This window comes from Chionomys nivalis, chromosome 18 (assembly GCF_950005125.1).
Source record: "Chionomys nivalis chromosome 18, mChiNiv1.1, whole genome shotgun sequence".
NCBI classification, from domain to species: Eukaryota; Metazoa; Chordata; class Mammalia; order Rodentia; family Cricetidae; genus Chionomys; species Chionomys nivalis.
In genome coordinates this window covers 12,555,108-12,577,034 of record NC_080103.1, presented here as the reverse complement: position 1 = coordinate 12,577,034, position 21,927 = coordinate 12,555,108, and the positions used below count along the sequence as shown (strand labels likewise).

The 21,927-nt window shown below is 44.3% G+C and overlaps 1 protein-coding gene across 6 annotated transcripts in view; it reads left to right on the top strand.

Moving 5' to 3' along the window:
- The window catches only part of LOC130889281 (myomegalin-like), a 205,545-nt gene that overhangs the window by 29,416 nt on the left and 154,202 nt on the right, over positions 1 to 21,927 (top strand). For all 6 annotated transcript variants that reach the window (XM_057792880.1, XM_057792879.1, XM_057792882.1 and 3 more), the window contains exons 2-3: positions 14,304 to 14,359; positions 18,301 to 18,452. In XM_057792880.1, coding sequence (XP_057648863.1) covers positions 14,304 to 14,359; positions 18,301 to 18,452 — 208 coding nt within the window. The remainder of the gene's footprint in view (positions 1 to 14,303; positions 14,360 to 18,300; positions 18,453 to 21,927) is intronic.

Genomic DNA, 21,927 nt, shown 5'->3' with positions numbered 1-21,927 from the left:
TGGCAATTATTTTTAGAAACAAGTTCTTGGTGTTTCCTATAGCACTTTTGTCTGTTTTGTTACACTTCTGTGGGGTTATTTTGTATTTTCCATGGAATTTGATTGGACAATGGACTAAGTCTTTAGTAGATCTTTAACTAGGAATTCTCCAGATAACATTCTCCAGAAGGCTTGAGGCATCTGCTGAGTATTTCTGTTTTATAAATGGGCACAGCAGGTTAGCAAAACCTGGCACCATTGTGTGTTCGTTGGATGCCATGGTTTAAGAAGTGTGTGTCGTTTGTGCTATGTGATAGACTTCTTTAGTGCTGGGTGCCCGACAGTGAATGACGAGGACACTCTAGCATGACCCCCAGGCATGTGCGTGCCTCCAAGTCCTCCCAACCCAGTTCTGAACTTGAATTTGTTTGAGTATCCTGCAAACACTGACCTCCTCATGGGTCATCATTAACCCATATTGTCTCTCCTTAAGAATCCCCCAAAACAAAACAAAAAACAAACAAAAGAACAAGAAAGAAAGAGCGAAGAAAGGAAAATCTCAACCATAGTGATGTAAGTCCCTCATTTTCCTGTCTCTCTGAATACTGAGTTTACCTCATTTTTTACTTCAGCTCCTGTTTTCCTTATCACCCAGGCTATCTGCTCTTTATTCTCCTCTTTGTGGTGTCTACACTCAGAACTAACTGTAAAAACCATTTTCTCAGTACTATTTTGGATTCTCTGGTACCTTAACAGGTCACAAGACTTGCTAAATTTTGGAATTCCTATGGAAGTTCATAAGCTTTATTTAAGCTCTTTATCAAGCCATATGGAGATAGCAGAATCTAGATTTATTCTTTGTGATTTCAGATTAATCTAAAATTTTCTTTGAACATCCTCCTCCCCCTCTGCCACTTGCTTCCTTCATTTCCTCCACTTTCCTGGACTTTTTCTGTGAAACAACATCTCTTACAACATTTTAAAAAAAATCTTATTTTCTGTACACGGTGTTTTGCCCACATGTGTGTCTGTGCGCCATATGTGTGCCTGGTGTCTGTGGAGGCCAGAGAGGGCATCGGATCCCCTGGAATTGGAGTTACAGACAGTCATGAGGGTGTTGGGAATTGAATCCGAGTCTTCTGAAAGAACAGTAAGCATCCCTGATTGCTGAGCCACCTCTTTTCAACCTTTTATTTTAATATGTATTTAATATGAAAATACAAGCAAGGGTGGGAGAGTTGGCTCAGAGGGTAGAGGAAGGTGTAAGCTGCTCAGTCTGATGACCTAAGTTCTACTTTTGAACTCCTTGGTGGCAGAAGGGAGCCAACTCCTGCAGGTTGTCTGCTGGTCTCTACATATGTGCCATCGTGTACACACACACAATGTGGGTGTACATATGTACGTACACACTCCCTCATGCACAAAGATGCATGTACATATACAAATGTAAAATTAAAAGCAACCAAGGTGGAGAATGGTGTAGGAGGTCCTTTGTGTTTGTGTTGCTTTCATTGGTTGAATAAAGAAACTGCCTTGGCCTTTTGATAGGGTCAAGCACTTAGGTAGGCGGATTAGACAGAACTGAATGCTAAGAGAAAGGAGGCAAGCAAGGAGAGCCACCATGATGTCGCCAGAGTCAGACATGCTGAATCTTTCCCAGTAAGCCACGACCTTGTAGTGACATACAGATTATTAGAAATGGGTTGAATCAAGATGTTAGAGTTATCCAATAAGAGGCTAGAGCTTATGGTCCAAGCTGTAATTTAATTAATACAATTTCCATGTGGTCATTTCAGGTGTAAGCTAGCCAGGCAGGAAGAACAAAAAGACCCGCTTCTCATACAACAGTCAACGTGGTTTCTCATTTATAGAATTCACAAAAGCAAAACTGAAGAGAAATTGAAAGCAAAAGCATAGAAATCTTTTTTAAGTGATTTGCAGACGCCGCTGTCCCCTCTCACCTCTTGCTGCAGCCATGGTCAACCCCACCGTGTTCTTCGACATCGTGGCCAATGGCGAGCCCTTGGGCCGCGTCTCCTTCGAGCTGTTTGCAGACAAAGTTCCAAAGACAGCAGAAAACGTTCGTTCTCTGAGCACTGGAGAGAAAGGATTTGGATATAAGGGTTCTTCCTTTCACAGGATTATTCCAGGATTCATGTGCCAGGGTGGTGACTTCACATGCCATAATGGCACTGGCAACAGATCCGTCTACGGAGAAAAATTTGAGGATGAGAACTTCATCCTGAAGCATACAGGTCCTGGCATCTTGTCCATGGCAAATGCTGGACCAAACACAGACGGTTCCCAGTTTTTTATCTCCACCACCAAGACTGAGTGGCTGGATGGCAAACATGTGGTCTTTGGGAAGGTGAAAGAAGGCATGAACATTGTGGAAGCCATGGAGCGTTTTGGGTCCAGGAATGGCAAGACCAACAAGAAGATCACCATTTCCGACTGTGGACAACTCTAATTCTTTTGACTTGTGGGCTTCTCACCCACCAGACCATTCCTTCTGTAGCTCAGGAGAGCACCCCAGCCCCATCTGCTCACAGTACCCTGTAATCTCTGCTCTCACTGAAGTTCTTTGGGTTCCATATTTTCCTCATTCCCCTTCAAGTCTAGCTGGATTGCAGAGTTAAGTTTATGATTATGAATAAAAACTAAGTAAGAAAAAAAAGAAATCTTTTTTAAGGGGTCTATATGTAGTGACATTTTAGAAACGACTTTTGCTTTTAATTTTTTTAAAAAAAATTCTACAAGAAGCTTGTAGCTCTTTAAAAACCACTAAAAACAGAGAAATTAAATAATGAAAGATTGTATGGATCAAAATAAGAAGAAAAGGAACAAATCCCGAATCTCTTGACAGTATAGCACTGTAGGCAGATTGAGTCAATTGCCTCAGCATAGCCCAGGCCCTGGGAATATTAGTCACCGATGACAAAAGAGGACCATAGAATGCTCTGGCAAGACCTGAAGTAGAATTCAAAAAACAGGTTCTGGAAATGCAGAGCCACCCTGCATAGTCCTGGTGATCCGGCCGAAGCCAAAGCCGGCGGGTTTTCACGCATCTTTCCAAAGATGCACAGATGTCTCACCTGTCTCCTTGCTCATCCCAGGGAACCAGAGGCGATTACTAGAGAGCTGAATGTCTGATGGCCTTATAAGGCAAGGTGAGGACAATAATCACCGGAAAGGCCTTTGCCTTCTACAGTCCTAAATCATTTCCCTGAGCTGTAACAGGTGGTGGCATGGAAAAAAAAAAAAAAAAAAAAAAAAGCTTCCTTAAGGGAGAAAGGCTTAGTGAGATAGACAGATGTGTGAGATAGACAGATGTGTGTGTGTGTGTGTGTGATTGTGTGTGTGAGAGAGAAACAGAAAGACAGACAGACAGAGAGGCAGAGAGAGACATTTGTTGCAGACATGCAGTCGTGCTAGCTGTAAATGGTGCTTGAAGCTCTTTGAAGTTGCTGGTGAGCACTCCAGACTGCCTGCTGGAAAGGCATCTGATCATGGGCACTTTCGTGGACAGACTGTATGAGGTGAAGACTGGAACTGCAGCCTGTGCGGGGAGAAGTGCATGCTTCCGAGTCAGTGTGAGTCAGTCCATGCGTAACATGTTGGGGCGCTCTCCATAACGTCCTGTGTGTTCTGAGGGGCTTTGCTAGTTCAGCATCCTCACTTGCAGAGGTTATAATGATGGGTCTGGGGATGAGAAAAATGATGGCCTCACTGTGTTTATTTCACAACAGTCCTGTGCTCTACCTCTGTGACTTCTACCCTATCTGCACTTGAATGTCCCTTCTTGTGATCCCGTCCACACTATGGGGTAGGATTATTTGGCAACATTTGAAGCATAGACTTTCTTCTCTCTTGGCAAGTGAAAAGGGACCTGAGATGTGGTCTCAGGAGATGTTCACAAATGATCTTTCCACTTTGATTAAGTCTGTTTCCATCACGTCTTGTGCCTTTTTGCATGAGAACTGTAGGGGACAGGACCCAGTGCTGTCTGTCATCTAGGGACTTGGGGAAGATGCTCTGGAGAAAATTGGTTAGAGACACTTTTCAGGATAGGACTTGTTTAAGTCATTCTGTGAACTTCTCCTTCAAGACTTCACGTAGCATAACATCTGTTAGACCAGCACTCCGGCATGCAAGTGGGAGCTGTCTTTCATGGAGAAATTGTTATCCCAAGAAACAAATTTATTCTGAGTCTTCATCATATCTTCTTGGCACAGTAGGTAGCTCACCTTGCCTTTCTCTTAGTTTCTCAGGATTCATGTCACTGTACTTAAGGCAGGCACAAAGGAGGCATTTATGCATGGATAATTTTTTTTCCTGTTCTATTTCAGGAAAAAGGTCTGAAATGGTTAGAGAGATGGCTTAATGGTTTAGAGCACTTGCTTTTCTTGCAAACAACACAAGTTCAGATTCCATTACCTATATTAATTGGCTCACAAACTGTTGTAGGGGTTTCTGCCCGGCACCCACAGTCATTAAGTCCCAAAGAAATCACACAGAGGTCTTCATAAGTTAACGGATTGGCCCATTAGCTCAGGCTTCTTATTAACTCTTATAACTTATATTAGCCCATTATTCTTGTCTATGTTAGCCATGTGGCTCAGTACCTTTTTCAGCGATGTAGTCACATCTTGCTTCTTCTACGGCTAGGTCACACTGCAGAAGGAACTTCCTTCTTCCCAGAATTCTCCTGTTCTCATTGACCCACCTCTATTTCCTGTCTGGATGTCCTGCCTATTCTTCCTGCCTGGTTACTGGCCAAACAGTTTTTATTTAAAATATAATTGACAGAATACAGACCATTGTCCCACACCAACAACCACTTGTAATTCTAAATCCAGGGGATCTGATGCCCTCTTCTGGCCTCCAGGGATACCTACACTCATGTGCACAAACCCACACACAGATACACAGGTATATACTTTATGGAAAAAGAAATAAATCCATGTTTATTTTATATATTTTTTATAGGTCTAGAGTGATACCAATTCATTTTCCAAGTTCATGTTTCAGTGTGATGTTATACAGAGCATCTCACTTTCCAGGCCTCTTCCTCACCTGTAGAACCAGAGGAAGACTGTCTATTTTATCGGATATTATTGAATAGTGCCTGCAAAGTATAAGACATTCATTCCATAAACTGGGAGGCAGCGTGAATGATGGGTGTGATGGTTCGCCATAGTATTTATAATGGTCATTGAGCAGCATTTCACTGTAAGAAAATGTATTGCTTTGGAAAGCTATGCAAGGGCAGTTAAAAAAAATCTTACCTATAGATGTCTGTATTGTCAAGGTGGGCCTATTTGTGAAGTCCTGTCATTTATAAATTATCAGGGTTCGAACATCACATGTGTTAAAAAAAAACTCAGACTATAATTCTTTTTTTTTACTTCTAGCCATTTTGTATTTGACAGATTTAATGTAGCTATAAATAAAAATATAAAAAATTGACCTTTAGAAAATTTGTTCTACTTGATCCAGACAGAAGCTAGCAAATCATATCAAAGGAGTCTCTGTTTTAAGATTTATTTATTTTATTTTATGTTTATAAATGTTTTGTCTGCATGAATGGTGCCCATGGTGGTTAGATGGGGGTTTCAGACATCCTGGAAATGGGGTTATAGACAGTTGTGAGCTACTATGTGGATTCTGGGAACTGAACCTGGGTCCTCTGGAAGAGCAACAAGTGCTTTTAACTGTGGAGTCATCTCTCCTGCCCCTCAAAGGAGGCTTAAACCTTCTCAACAACATGAACAGTGGAGCAGAATGTCTGATACCTAAATACTGTGGAGGCCTCGGTAAGCAGCAAACATCAGCAAACTTCCTGTCACACTACAAGACTCTGTCAAAAAACCCACCCTGAGCTGAACTATTTCATCTTTAATTGTAGGTCATTTAGATCATTAATTAGGACGGACAGCAGAAGCTGAAACACATTTTCCAAGCCAGGTGTAGTGGTGCACACCTTTAAACCCAGTACTTGGAAGGGAGAGGCAGGAGGAACTCTGTGAGTTTGAGACCGGCCTGATTTATAGAATGAGTTCCAGGACAGTCAGAGCCACAAAGAGAGATCCTGTCTCAAAGTAAACCAACCTGGCCAACAAAACAAAACAAAATTCTAACCAACAAAAACCCCACATTTTCCATTTTTAAAGAATCTTTTGGTAAAATAGGAAAGAACACTTACTTGCTGTGGTGGTTTGAGTAAGAATGGCCCCCGTAGGCTCATAGATTTGTTTTCTTGGTCACCCGTGAGTGGCACTATTAGGAAATGTGACCTTATTGGAGTAGGTGTGGCCTTGTTGGAGGAAGTAAGTCACTGGGGGTGGGCATTGAGATTTTCAAATGCTCCAGTCAGTCTCAGTGCCTCTCTCTTCCTGATGCACAGAGATCTGGAGGTAAAACCCTCAGTTACGTCTCCAGCACCATGTCTGCCTGCAGGCCACCATGCTTCAAGCCATGATAATAATGGGCTAACCCTCTGAACTGTAAGACAGCCCCAATTAAATGTTTTCCTTTGTAAGTGTTGTCATGGTTATGGTGTCTCCACAGCAATAGAACAGTGACTAAGACACTTGCGTGTTTTTTTTTTAAATTCTCCACCTCCAGCCTCCAACCTTCTCTAAGCCATGTTTCCTAGTTTATATCTATAGGCATTTTTACAGTAGTACAAAAATCATGCTGATCCTTTCTTACTGACAGTATTACTAAAGGATTTTTCAAAGTTTACGTTGGATATTTGACACTATAAAAAAAATACTTGAGATGTATCAACTTCCTAGCAAGAAAGGTTTAGTATGACTTACAGTTTCAGGAATGTTTTATAACTTTGACTGTGTTCTTTCTCCGGACAGCTATAAAGATTACAGATCTTTCTGAGTTGTTTTTTGGTCCCCAGTTCATGTTGTAAACCTTGGTAAAAGCAGCCAGCAGTACCCACACCATAGCAAGAAAGTTGCACTGCCTTGACATTTACACACCCAGTAAAGGAAACTTTTAAACTCGGCTTCCCATGGCGTCTCAGGGCATTGATGAAATGCAGGCGTGTTGGTTGACAGAACATAATGAGGATGCGCTCTAACCCCAAGAGTTTTTATTTCTGCCTGGAGCCTCCCCAGCCCGTACCTTACGGATTGCATTCCTACCGGCATTCTGATCTGAGCTCTCATGAGAATTGCTCCAAGGTGTCTGAGCGGCATCATCAGACATTACCACATCAACAACCCCACTCTCTGAACCAGTTTTCTGTGTTAGTCACTTTGCGTTGTTGTAACAATGTATCCGAGCTAAACAGCCTTTTAAAAAGGAAGGGATACTTTGGCTCCAGCTTCAGTAATTTCAATCTGTGGTTATTTGGGGCTTGAGGCCTGTGGTTATGGCAAGACAACGTGATGGTAAAAATTTGCTCACTGTATGGTGTTTAGGAAGCAAGGAGAGAAAGGGGGGTGAGGTCTTATTGTGCCCATCAATGGCACATGGGATAACTACTCTCTTCCACCAGGCCCCACCTCCCAAAAGTGCCATATGCTGGTGACCAAGGCACAGTGACCTTTCTCAGGCCTTGGGGGTTCAAACCATAACAGCGCTCAAAGAGGTCAGTAAAGATCCTGTGTGAGGAGAGACACCAAGAGCTTTCTGTCTAAGAGAGTGTGCGAGAAGGGAAGGTAACACATGGACGGGGATGAATCCTAGAGAGCCATTTATACTAGATGAGCTCACCGTTCATCTTCCTGTCTTTAGACCTTCCTCACGTTGCTTTGCGTGTACTTATAGCCGTCCTTTAAGATATAGATTCAGTCAAAGTTCTCTGCTTTCTGTAAGGTTCCGAGACCTCCACCTCTTTGAAGACTATTTTACTGCCTCACCTATGTTCTGAAATTCCTTCCATACATTGTTCTCACAGTTACCTCTTTGAACCATGTGTCCTCCTCTCTGAATCTATCATGGGATGACAAGATCCATAATTTTATTTTTATATCCAGTGCCTTGCATGCAAAGAAAGTCTTCATAAATGTTTATAAAGTTGGAAACCCTAAATGCAGGACTGAGGAGGTGACTCCATTGGTGAAACACTTGCCATGCAACCATGAAGACCTTACTTAGGTCAATCTCCAATGCTCGTGTAAAAGCCAGGTGTGGAGGCATGGCATGCATCTGTAAATCCAGCAGGACAGGCAAAGGCAGGAGGATTCCTGGGACTTCCTAGCCAGACAGTATAGCTAAACAAATCAGCAAGCTCCAGTTTCACTGAGAGACCCTGCCCCTAGCTCTTTCCCTCAAAAAAGATAGAAGGAAATAGAGGAAAACATCTGATGTTGAACTCTGACCTCCACATGTATGCACACACGTGTGCACAAGCCATTCATACCTGAACATATATACCAACACACACAGATTCCTATAGAAAGATAGCATAACAATAGCAATCAAGTTCCAGGTTGCTGCTCTGCATTCTGCTCAAATATATTACTCTTCTGCTTCTGAAATTTGTTTATAGAAATGAACTGGAAATACAGAAAACCTAGCCTTGTTCCTTCAGCTTAGAGATGCTAAGCAAGGTGGTGGGGCCCAGGACGATACTCAAAACTGCCTCCAAGACTATAGTCTGGGGAAGGAGCATGAGAATAATCACATTTGGGACGGTTTTCCACTCATATAAGAAGAAAATGCAACCCTAGATTAATTATTCTAATTTGTAAGACTGAAGAAGAAAACGATGGAGCTAGACTCACATAACCCTTCAAAGTGGTTTTGGAGACAATCTTGATCCTAAGATATAATTACCTCATATATTAAGGCACAAATTATTGAAACTGATGGGTAAATGATCCTGACTCCTTTCACTCTGGAAACTCAGTTGGTGGAGTTTGAAGATGATGTTACCAAGAGCACAGTTTGCAAAATAGAGTCTCTCTGCCCTGTGGGAAATACCGCAGCAGCTTCCACCGTGGTGTCGAAGCCTTGGCCTTGCTCCCAGCATCAGGAGAAACTAGACTACGGGGTCAATGCGGTGTTGGATCTTCAAAGAAGCTGTGTTCAAGCAAAGCATACTCTAGTGTCCTGGATGATCCTTAGGGTAAATGAAACTACCATTCCCAGAAATGACCGGGAAGAGCCATCATCAGTCATCCCGACAGCATCAGAGTGACAGGGAGCGGCAGATGGTTTCCAGAGAGTAGCAATTACATCACCTCGAAAAACTAGAGGAAAAGCCAGCGTGTAAGATATGAAGTATCAATGTGTGGCTTGAATTTAGTATCATGCTGGTTACATATCAGCTGACGCAGAGAACATGGGCGGATGGTATGCAGAAATCAAGCAAGCGGGCAGCTTGTGAGTAAGCTGTGCTCGGAGACTCTTGGTTCTTCCAATCCAACAGAAGGTTGTCTTGACAAGAGGCTAGCACACACAATTTTCGTGGAATCGTTTTGTTTCTAAAAGAATAGTAATGTTAGGGAGAAAGAGAAGGCAAGGGCAATTCCTCATTTATACAGCAGACTTCTTTTTGAAGTTTTGAAATTTTTTTTGAAAAGGTAAAGCATCTTGAGGGAATGAGTATATACAGACTCTGTGTGGGAGAGCCTGGTGAACAGCGTACTAGTGTTCAGAGTTACTTGTGGACTCGTGTTTTATTTTGTTTTTTAAATCTAAATACAGTTCAATTTGAGAAACTAAGACAAGGGATGCACATATTTTTTCAGTCTTGGCTAAAGCAGAAGAATATGCCAGAGTATCATTTGCCTTACGTGCATGTGTGTGCGTGCGTGTGTGTGTGCATGCGTGTGTGTGTGTGTGTGCGTGCGTGCGTGCGTGCCTGTGTGTGTACAGGTTTGGAGTCTGTCTACTCTCCCTCAATTCCCCTTGCACTTGGGTTTATCGGATGTCGTAAATGGCAGCGCTCTAACACTCAGGGTTTCCCTATGGGTCCCTTCCTTCCCTGGGGACGCATCAAATTCCTTCCCAACCCTTTCCAGCAGTGGAGAGTGCCTCCTGCCTGGCATTAAGAGAGCGAACTTGAGCTGTTAACAGAGCTAAAGTGATTTTTAAAAACTCTCTTGAGAGATTACGAGTGTGCCTTTTAGCACAGCCCTGTCTAATCTGACCTCTCCGTCCTTCCAGTTATCGATCCACAAGGCAGGCAGCAAGCTGAGCACGCATGTGTGTTGGGGGAAGGTGAGGCACCCAGGAGGGTTGATACCTTGCTTTGTTACGACCTGCCCCTGCTCTGTAATCTGGACTCTGTTGAGCAAGGAGGATTGAGCAAGATCATGTCTGGAGAGAACCTCAGATCCCTGAAAAGCCCTCAGATGAGTTTTGTTGTTAGATTTTGTCTCCGTCAGTATCCGGTCACTGGGACAAAATGTTTGACAGAAATGACATGAAGGAGGAAAGGTTTAGTTGGGTTTATAGATCTGAGGTTTTGTCCGTGGTCACTGGCTCTACCGGGGACCTCTGGTGAAACAGAACATCACAGAATGAGGGCGTGAGGGGGAAGGCTGCCTCCCTCTTGGTGGCCAGGAAGCAGGAAAGAGTGAAAGAGGGATGGGAACAAGATACAGCACAGTGACCTACTTCCTTAAGCAAAGTCGTACCTCCTAGAGTCTCTGTCACCTCTGGCCACCACCCACTGGAGTCTTTGCGGGGTGGGGTGGGGAGGCATTCCAGATCTAAACCCTAACAATAGAATCTATAATTAATATAAGGACATAGAAATGCATATTCTCCTTGGGTGAACATTTGAGGAAAGAATAGCTCAGAGAGGTAAACGTGCTACACAAGCAAGCTAGAAGAGACTTTCCACACAAAATATTGTGTGTGGAAGCCGAGCGATTTCTCATGTGTCTTAAAGCAAAAGCGGAACCCTACTAGCCCTTTGTCTGTACCAGGGTAGCAGCTTCAGGAACCTGTGATGGACCAGGGAGCAGGGGCAGGGATGTGGCAAGCTGGAAATGACTTGTCAGTCTTATTTAAAGGGGGGGGGGGGGATAGGGACTTATCCCCTGCATGAAGAGGCAGGAACTTCTATTTTTCCAGGGAATGTGGAAGTGGGTCACCCGGGTGTGGATGGATTGAAACAGTGTCGGATGAGTAGCTTTGGCCTGAGGGTTGACTGTTTCTGAAGGCAGATGGGCAGCCACCTTTCTGGGCTGAGTACGCATGCTCAGAGAACAGCTTGGATAACTATAAATTTCCCTTTACACACAGTTCAAGCCGTGGTTCTCCTGAATAGTTGTGATATCTTCTCCGAGCATCACTCGGATAGGAAGGAACCTAAAAGTGGTGCTTGCATCCATTTCTTCCACGGTGTGGCTCACTCACAGGGAGATTTTTTTTTTAAATAAGGATGAAAGAAAGGCAGAGGGCTGGGGAGCCGGAAGCTGGTGATCTACTTTTGATTAGCAAAACATTGTGTGTGTTCCAAATGTGTCGTGTTCGACCCTTTCATGTCCATCTGGTTAACGGAGTGAAGATTTATGTGACTCCATCCCTGAGGCAAACATCAATTTCCAAACAAATGTCAGATTCCCCTCTGTCTCCCCGGGACAGTAGTCTGGTTTTTAAAAGGAGAGGCCCTGTAGCACATTGTCTGCTGAGTTCGTTTTGGCCAGCACTGTCTGGGGATACCCCAAAGCTTATAGGATAAATAAATTCAATATCAAAGCATCTCTTGCAGAGTAATTGCAGCCATCTCTATCCCCGCAGTACTCGTGTGCCCACCCAGCCTGTCAGAGCAGTAGCCAGCGTCCATTTAAAACCATTAGCCACTCATCTTTCTGATTCATAAAAACCACAGCAGCTTAACACCTTTCAGTGTCTGTGCCCCCCACCCCCCACACCGTGCAACCCTCTCACCTTCTTCCCCACCACATCTGCTCTGCACACTGCCCTCCTTGCTATTTGTCCTGCATTCCAGTTGCTCCCTCTGGAGGGCTTTGCCTTTGATGCTATCAGCTTAGAGGAGTCTTCTCACAGACCCCTAGAGCTACCCACTGCTCCACAGAGCAGTCTTGTCCACCAAAAGCTGCAGTCTCCTGCCTCTGCTTACCTCTAGCCCTTCTCTATACCCACTTTCTCTGTGCCCTCACTGTCAGGTCCAAAGAAACCCTAGTACCCCTAAAGCGCCCATTTCTTTCTCCTTTACCAAAGGAGCCACGTTATTACCACTGTCAGGAGGGACAAAGGGCTGTCTGGGTGCCTGTTAGCACACCAGTGAAAATGCTGGCTCCAGGTTCTCTCAGCATCCTAAGTACATGGGACTATTTCAGCCCTTCACACCCCACCTCCTACTCTAAATACTACTCCAGCTCATGAGCTCCCCCAGTTCCTCATTCCCTTAGATAGAACCCTACTATTCTGGCTAGGTGCTCTCTTGGTCCTCATCTTTCTTAATCTTCCTCTCCTCCCATCTCTGCTGGCCATGTTTAGCCTATCATTTTTTTTCTCTCTCTCTCCCTGTTCTAGACTCTTCCAGATGCTTCTGGCTGTACTTTCCCTCATATCTCCAATAAAAACACACACCCCCAACCATACCTCAGAGTGGTCATAGCCTCAGTTTACAACTCAGCCTTTTATAGAGCTTGTGCCTAAGTCCTCCTATTCATTTTACTTGTTTTCTCTCGCTGTGAGTCCCATGACTACAGAGATATTGTTGCCTGTCTTGCTCACTGCTACATTTGGGAAGCTTCAAACAGTACCTAGGCTCTGCTCATGCTAGATATGAGCTCTGTTCTCAGGCTACATCCTGGTCCTCTGGATCGTTATCATCATTATCATTATTATTATTGGTTATTCTCATTATTATTATTACTGGTACAACAATGTTTAAAACCTTGCTGCGAGGGCTGTGCATGTGGTCCACTGGCCTAGCATGAGTGAGGCCCAGGTTCCTCTCAGAGGGAGAAGGGAGCTGACACACAACACACTCAGCAGGCAGGAGGCCCTGGGCCCCGAGCTCCATCTCCAGTGCTGCCTCAAATCAAAAACTCAAACAAAACACAGCACCTAACAACATGTTGGTGTTGGGCAACTTATTGATTGATCTCTGTGATCTTTGCCCTCTCTGTGTAAAGGATGTTAGAGTGTGTCTGTTCTTTGCAGATAAAGTCCTGGCTCCTGGATCATGCCCTTATGAACATTTTCATGAATAGACTTCGCTTTTCAAAAATTTTTGTGTCGATCTTTTTTCTGTATTTGAGGTAGGATCCTACATAGCCCAGGTTTGCCTTGAACTTACTTTGCAGTTTCAGAGAGCCTTGTACTTCTGACCCTCCGACTGCCGCCTTTTAAGTGCTATGATTACAGGTAGGAGCCACCACACTCTGCTCATGGGTGCTGGGAGCAAATCCATGGTTTGATACATGCTATAAAAACTCAGCTATGTTCCCAGCCCCCACTGTGTCAAGTCTACTTTCTAAACATTAAAGTTTTTTACTTCCTTCACTGTCTTTTCCCTAGTTAAAACCCTCACATCTTACTTGAGCAACAGATGCCCCCAAATGCCCTTGCTTAGTGTTCATCTCAATGACACATCTAAGAGTCATCTCAGAAGAGGGAGTCTCAGACCAGATTGGCCTTGACGCTGGGAATTGTCCTGGTTGTTGATGGTGTGGAAGGGTTCAGCCCACTGTGGGCGGTTCCACCCCTAGTCTGACTGAACACAAACCAGAGCACGAGGAGCCAGCCAGCCAGCAAACAGCCTTCCTTTTTGATTTCTGCTCCAAGTTTCTGGCTTGAATTCCTTCTAGAATTCCCTTGGAGTTGAACTGTTCCCTGGGAGTATAAGCTGAAATGAACCTTTTTTCTCCCTAAATTGTTTTGGTCACTACCACAGAAGTCGAGGGGCAAATTAGAACACTGTTCTTTTTTCCTTTCTCTCATTCCACATAGCCTCACTCCGAACCCAGAACAGTCTATCTAAAACTTAGTATTCTATCCTTTGTTATTGTTTATTCTCTAAGAAGGTTCAGCTCTGTCTAGTTGCAGATTGGCTACATATATTCCTCTGCCACATCAGGGATGTCCTTGACTTCTGATACCCACTGTTGCCTCCTGATGGAATATTCTTTTGCTCCCACTCTTCATTTGGCTCCTGTCCTCCTTAACTAGCTCTGAAGGTCCCTTTAACCAAGCCCTTACATCCATTAAGTTCTCTATGCCTTTGTTGACTACAATAGCAGTTAGTACATGTAAGAGTTTATTGGGCACCGTGAAGAATGGATGGGAACAGCACACAGATGTCTTGGACCTCAGGAATAAGAGCCTTGTGGTGTGTAACTCATTCATTAATGTGTATTTTTTTTCGGCAGACATTATTTTGGAGAAGATGATGGGGAGATGGTACCAAGAACAAACAGTGCAGCAGGTAAGGATGGCATGGGCCGGTGCCCTTTAACGTCGGTGTTTCCTACCGTTCCCCCAAATCAATTCCCAATGGGAGTTTCCTCAAATTTTTATAGATTTCCAAATTTGCACACACCAATGTAGCATATAATCCCCTAGTTGGAATTCCCCAGTGGGGAATTTTATACTGTATGTAATCGTATGTGCTCGGAGGTGGCACATTACAGTCAATCATCACACAAATACTTCTGTGAATTCTTTGTACTTTTAATAAGGCTAGGATTGCAAGATTAAAGTCTCTTGCAAATGCATACAGTAAATTTTGCCATTAAAATGAAATTTCTACCCTGATGCATCATTAAAACGGGTGTAGTAATAATGTCACTCTCAGAGGTAAGATTAAATGATCAAAAAATTTTTGTCTAGAAATAAGCACTTCCTAAATCTTATTTACTATTCTTATTAATGTCATCATAATTATAGCACACACACCACTGCACATGTGGCAGCTAGGAATGTTTTCATTGTAAAATCAAAGTACAGACAACTCTCTCTCTCCCCTTCAAGACAGGGTTTCTTTATGTAGCCCTGGTCGTCCTGAGACTGGCTCTGTAGACCAGACTAGCCTTGAACTCAGAGATTTGCCTGCTCTGTCTCCTTAGTGCTGAGACTGAAGGCATGTGCTACCACACTGACTTTTTAAAATTTAAACAAACATACGAAGTGATGTGCTTTATACTAGCATTTTATGTATACTTTGTCTTTCTTTCATCTCCTCCCTTGTCCTCCTATCTCCTCCTATTGTCCCCTATTCTTCTAGAGGCCCCAATTCCAGCTTCATTGCCACACACACACTGCAACTACCTACTTACCTGCCTTCCTCTCAGTCTCTTTTCCAGTTCTAGAACCCATACTCACACTCATAGACACATATAAAAATTAAACTAGAGAGTCTTCATATATGAGAAAGTATGCTATGCTTATGTTTAAAGTCTGGCTGAGACAGATTTCTTTTGGGAAATATTTCTCTCAAAGGCTTGCTCCCAACTGGAGGATTTGCTTCACTTGCTAAGTGTTTTGCCTTTTCTTCATAACTGGTTCATGTGCAACATGTAGAAGTCAGGCCTTAATTGGAATAAATTAAAGACCTCGGCATTCCCTAAGCTTGGGATCCAAGGGGCTGAAGCAACTGCTCAGTTAGTAAAGCCCTTGGTGGTGTGCACTTGGGATCCCAGCACCATGGAGGTCGAGACAGCAAGATCCTGGCCAGCTAGGGACTTCTAGAACACACACACACACACACACTTTCAAATGTGTGTATTCAGTTTAGAAGTTCCCAGGGTATCATACTTAACATTTTGTGTGTCTAAACCCTGCATTTTGAACTGAAAATCTAAGAATTGGAACAAATATTGAAAGGCATTGGATGGAAGGTTCTCATCTGTTATTTTCTGTCTTCAGTGAGAGATTTCTGTGCAAGTGCCATTATCCTCATGTCCACAGAGGCAGTGAAATTTAGAAAAATGAAGGTATCTGCTTAAAATTGCACAGCTTGCGAGCAGTCCGGATCCAGCTCCAGCCCTAAAGGCTCAGCTCACCCCCTCAACCTCATGCAGTATGGCTTTGTATCACCTATGCCCCTACTCAGTAGCCTATGTAACGTCATCTAAACGGGAAAACAATCATTCTCTCCACAATTCCGATTTTAAAAATCACATTTGCTCAGAAACATTTTTGTCCACCAGCAGAACAGGGTCAATGGCATCATTGTATGACATTGTTAATTTATGATCTCAGAGCGCTATCAAATGAACAGGACAACTGTTGGGTGGACACCTCAGTCAAGACAAAATGAAACAGCAAAAAAAAAAAAACCTCTCTCTGCAACTAATTTCCCCACCAATAAAACCTGCTTTCCTTTTCTTGTACCTGAAACCCCTAGACAACCAGGCATCGGCGACCATTGAGCACAGGGCTACACATGGGCCATAGTGTGTTAATTTTACACAACTAGATTCTGCTGACAAAGCGTTCAGTTTGAAAACAAATTTCCTTTCCAATTGTCCTTCTTGAAAATGAGTAATGTAATGGAAAGAAACGAAAACCCCATGCAGCCCCGGAGTCCCTCTGTCTAGCATTGTCTGTTCTCTCAACTCCTTTCTCGCCAGCATCTTTCTGATATTCTTTTTCTGTCTCTTGTTCCCTCCCCAGCCTCTTCCCTTTTCTAGGAGACTTTTCTTTGTCTCCGAATACTGCAATATTCTTTCTACATTTTCCTCTATCTTAAAAGGGCTTCCTCCCATCAGAGCCACTTCCTAGTGGTTGTCTGCAGCCATTCCTCCTTGCTCTCCCAGATTCCTTGCAGAGACAGACAGGATACACTCCTGAGATTGGGGTGAGGTGTTTTCAGGACAAAAGGAACCAAAGAAAAAGACAGAAGATCACCGTGGTACACTTGATCTCTCTCTCTCTCTCTCTCTCTCTCTCTCTGTCTCTCTCTCTCTCTCTGCCAGAATAGTAGACATTTCCATTTCTATTTCATGATTTGCTGGTTCACCTTTACTTCAAAGTTCCTTTTCCATTGAACACAGATGAATCTAAATCTCTTCTGAGGCCCTGAAAAAAATCTAGGAAGGTGATGGGAGCATGCTAGGACTTGGTCCCCTGTCCTTATGTTCTCTGTCAACTTTCTGTCACTGTGACATGATACTTGAGGAGGTCAACTGGAATGGAGAATTCCCTTTGGCTCCTGGGTTCAGGGGTCCCGGTCTGTGATTGGTTGGCTCTGTTTCCCTGGGTTCAGGGGTCCCAATCTGTGGTTGGTTGGCTCTGTTTCCCTGGGTTCAGGGGTCCCGGTCTGTGGTTGGTTGGCTCTGTTTCCCTGGGTTCAGGGGTCCCGGTCTGTGGTTGGTTGGCTCTGTTTCCCACTTGGTCTATGGTGAGGCAACTCTTCACAGCAGGAGCCCATGGCAGAGGAAACATACCCACATCATGGCAACTGAGCAGAAAAGAGAGAGGGAAAGGGCCAGAATCCCCATAACCTCTTTAAGGCCTTGTCCCTAGTGACCTATCTCTATTGGCCCAGCTTCCTCCTCCCTTCAGTGCTATAGGCTGGCCAGAGAGCCTTTAGCATATGAGCCTTGGGGGATATTTAAGAGTCAAACCATGACACAGTTCTCTGGCAAGTGTACAAATGGGGCAGGAGGAGACAGAGAGAGAGGGAGGGAGAGAGGGGAAGAAAAAGAGCACAGGGTGACAGTTTGTCTCTTACTCCTTAAGGCTACTTTGTCCTGGGTCTAGCTGACTTTTCAGAAATCGTGGCTGTCCATGGCCCGTATGCCTCTACTTGCTCTTACACGGCCATTGGAATTCTTTGTGGGTCTTCTTAACACAAAAAGAATAGCTTGGGAATAAAGTCGCATTCCTTACTTCTATTGGCCAGGAAAAGATTAGTTTTCTACATGTTTTTTTAAACCTCAGATCATCGTCCCTGCTTTGCCCCCATCTGTGGTCTGCATGTGTCATGTTTGATTGGGGCACTGATTCCTTATTTGTTCACACATCGCCACTCCAGACTCTGCTCTGAAGACACGACTTTGCACCATGATGAGTGTCGAGCTGCTAAGAGTCAAGAGTAGAAAAGCGGTGTTGCAAGGCCTCATCACCTGACACACACCGTGTCATTCTTATGTGTTTTGTTGGCCAGCACAAGTCACTTGGCCAACTAGGTGGGGGAGGATGGCCATCGTGTCAAAAAGAGGCCTGAACACACGAGCTATGTCTCAATATTCACCAGAGACCATGAATAATAAATTCCGTAAGCGTTATTGTGTGTGAATCCTTTCTATGCGACCTGTGTGGTTCGTATTTTACAGAAGGGAAATTCTGCTGGAATGTGCCTGTTGGAACAGCTCTCTGCCTTTCTTTTATACACTTTTTCTTGCTGTTCTGTTTTGTTGCCAGCTTTTCTCAGTGACACTAAGGATCGGGGCCCTCCAGTTCAGTCACAGACCTGGAGAAGTAGCGAGAAGATGCCCTATGGACAGGCACACTCCTTGAGAGCATTTGAGAAGCCCCCACTGGTGCAGACTCAGGCTCTTCGAGACTTCGAGAAGGTGAGACACGTGTGTGGATCATTCTAATCCCAATTAGGAACACAAATATGGAATCAGGATTTTATAAAAATATGATCTACAGACCGGATTATGAGCTTGGTTGTCATGATGGTGGCCCTTTCAAGAGTGTGTGTGCCCTCAGCATATGCTGTTAGCTGCTTGCTAGAGCCAGTGGTTGATGGAAGACCAGTTACTTGTACTGGTGTATTCTGTTTTACTGGTCATCTTTCTCCTTCACTTCTCAGATAAATTCAGGAAGGTTAAATGATACCCAGAGAAGCAGCGCTTGGAACACTGTGAGCCCAGAACTCCCAGTCCCGGGAGCTAGCATCATTTTCTCTATTGCCAGCTTGGACAATGCCAAAAAGCTAGATCCTGTCTGTTCTGTGAGGAAACACAACCAAAGCCACTCGCTTTTCAACAAGAATTAGCCAGAGTTGCTTCAAACTCCTAGAATAGTCTTAGAAATAACTACAGAGCAGAGCCCAGCTCCCTGCAAGCCAGCTTGATCCTAGCATGCCTGCACAACAGAGCCTGCATGTATACCATGCAAGAGGCACTCAGAATGTTTTACACGCATGTCCTAAAAGAAGAAACAGGTCTTTGGTGCCCCCTGGGGGATACCCAAGGAGCAGGCCTCTCTTGAGCATTGGTACCTAGGTCGTTAGACAAATGGGCTTCCTTTGAGTTGATAAGGGAATGGCTTTGGGTATAACACAGTGAAATTACATTTTCAAAAGCAGCTGTGTTGCCATGGGTTTTCTCTCTCCTAGGGCAGCTTTTGCATCCTTCCAGATACTTCTGCAGGCAATAATGGTGATGGGAGTAGGGGTGGCAACACCTTCACATCCTCCTTCCCCCCCACCTTTTGGATCGGCTGCTGCTCAAAGGCCGAATGCTTCTGCAGAGCATCCCAGCGGTGTGTGGGTGCTCAGAAAGGCGGAGTGTGCTGTGCACTCTCCTTTTGTTGTGAGGTGATGGGGAGCTTAGAAATGAAGGATGTCACACCCAATGATGGGGTGAATGGCCGGTTGCTGCAGGGCTGAGCTGGGGGACCAGTGGGGTCAGCTGAGTTTCAGATGTAACTTCTGAGTCCTTTATATTCAGGCCTTACATGATGAAGCAGTCCTTACGTCTGGATGCTGAGAATCACTGTCAGATATGAGGCCAACCAGAGGAATTTTAAACCTTCATCCTCTGTGTGTTAAGAGAGAAAGAGCAAAACAAAATCACTGGTTCACCAAGTACTAATATGTGTGTTTGTCCTTAAACACTCACGTCCATTTTGGACATCCAAGGCACCTCCATGGGAGGATTTGAAAACTCGGAGGAATTAGTTGTTGGTTAGGAAGACACTACTGAGGGCTAAAGACATATTACAATACCCTACCTTAGAAATGAGAAGACTATCAGGACATGTTCAGTAATTTTTAAACATGAATTCCATAGCCTTGGGAGAAAGACTGGGTTGGTGCCCCTGAGAGAGCTCCATTGAAGATTTTGTAGTAGACAGGGCTTCATGTTTCTTGGCCTTGACAAAAATATCAAAAGAACATGGGCTTAGGATGGACAGCCAGGATCCATGCTGATTTAAACAATAAGCATTTGATACCATCCCTGCCCTTAGTTTCAGTGTTAGGAAGTCCAGCCATCACATCACTAACAACATGGCTAGCAACTAACCATAACGTCTCCAGTGGTGAGGAGCGCATACTTTGAGATCCAGAGATGCTGCATCTCATCTTAGTAGAGGACCAAGGAAGAGCCTTTTCTCAGACGGCACCTGCTATGGATGCTGTACGCTGCCTGAGATGCCCAAAGCTGAGCTCAGGTTTTCTAGTCAGGGGAGTGAAGGTCCATATGAAGGGGACATTTGGGGAACGAAGAAGTGTATTCATAGACTGAGCTCACAAGGGCTGGGCCAGAGGGAGGTAAGGAAGGAGGACCTGAAGAAGAAAGGAAGGGACATGAAAGGGACTGATAGCACATCACCAGTACTGTGGTTCCTTTGGAAATGTTTGCTGATGTAGGAATTCTCAAGAGTAATCTGCGGCGTTACTTTGATTTCAATGATTTCTGTATGAAAAGTTATTTCAGTCTTAGGGTCACTATTGCTGTGATGAAACAACACGACCAAGGCAAGTTGGGGAGAAAGGGGGTTATTTGGCTTAGACTTCCACATCACTGTTCATCACCAAAGGAAGTAATGACAGGAACTCAAAAAGGGAAGGAACCTGGAGGCAAGAGCTGATGCAGAGGCCATGGGGGAGTGCTGCTTACCGTCTTGCTCCTAATGGCTTGCTCTGCCCGCTTTCTTATGGATCCCAGGACTATGAGCCCAGGGTCGTTCCCACCCATAATGGGCTGAACCCTTTCCATTAATCTCTAATTAAGAAAATGCCCGACAGCCCCACCTTCTGGACTCATTTTCTCAAATGAGATTCCCTCCTCTCAGGTGACTAAAGCTTGTGTCAAGGTGACATAAAACTAGCCAGCACAATATATGACAGTCATAGTACTTTTTGAATGAGTGAATTTATTATGTACTTGACAAGCCAAAGTAAGAGAAAAAGAGCAAGTGAGATAGATGGATAGATAGATAGATGATAGATAGATAGATAGATAGATAGATAGATAGATAGATAGATAGATAGATAGATGATAGCAAAACATGATCTAATTGGGTATTCAAAGCACCCAGCAGAAGTCAACTGGGGAAGTCCCTTCAAGGTGGTCCCCAGAGTTCCCAGTACTGATCCTGGCAGAGCACAGAGGGGGAGGCTTCCTAGTAAAAGAACAAGTAGCAACAGATAGAGATAGCAGCCTGAACTCAGGTGGCCAAACCTCCAGAAGAAACTCTGGAGGAGCTGAGGCAATCAACTGGGGTTTCTGATTGAGCTTTCTCTCCATGGTTGAGCTTCCCACATAGGAATTTCTCATGGATACATTCTTAGTTTCTCTTTCCCACTCTAGGGAGTTTTACAACCAGGGATAAGCAGTTGTAGCCTCTGTTGGAGATGGCTTACCTTCTAGCTGCTCAATCTCAAGGGCGTAGTGTTTTTACTCTTGGTCTGTCTCAGAGTTAGGGAGGCCCAGCTAATCCTAGACAAGGGGTCATGGAGGACACTTGGCATGAATATGCTTGGCTCTGAAGTGGGTGAGCGAGCAACCTCACCTCCAGAGTCAACTTCTCAGCGAGCTCAAACTGCACACGACAATGTACCCACACACTTGTGTTTGACACAAAGTAAGATCCAGAAGACCAAACATGTAAACACTGGTGTGCCGCGGAGCCAGAATGCCAGGGAAGGTGACAACGGAGGTTAATGTAGAAGAACGGGACAAAAGGATGAGCGGAGGCTTTCTTCTCTGTTTGCTCATTCTCTATACTCAGTCAACAGCAGCCTGGATTAAACTGGGGTGCAGAATGGCTGCCTCGAGGACTCGTGAAGGAACTGCTCCTCCTCACCTTCTG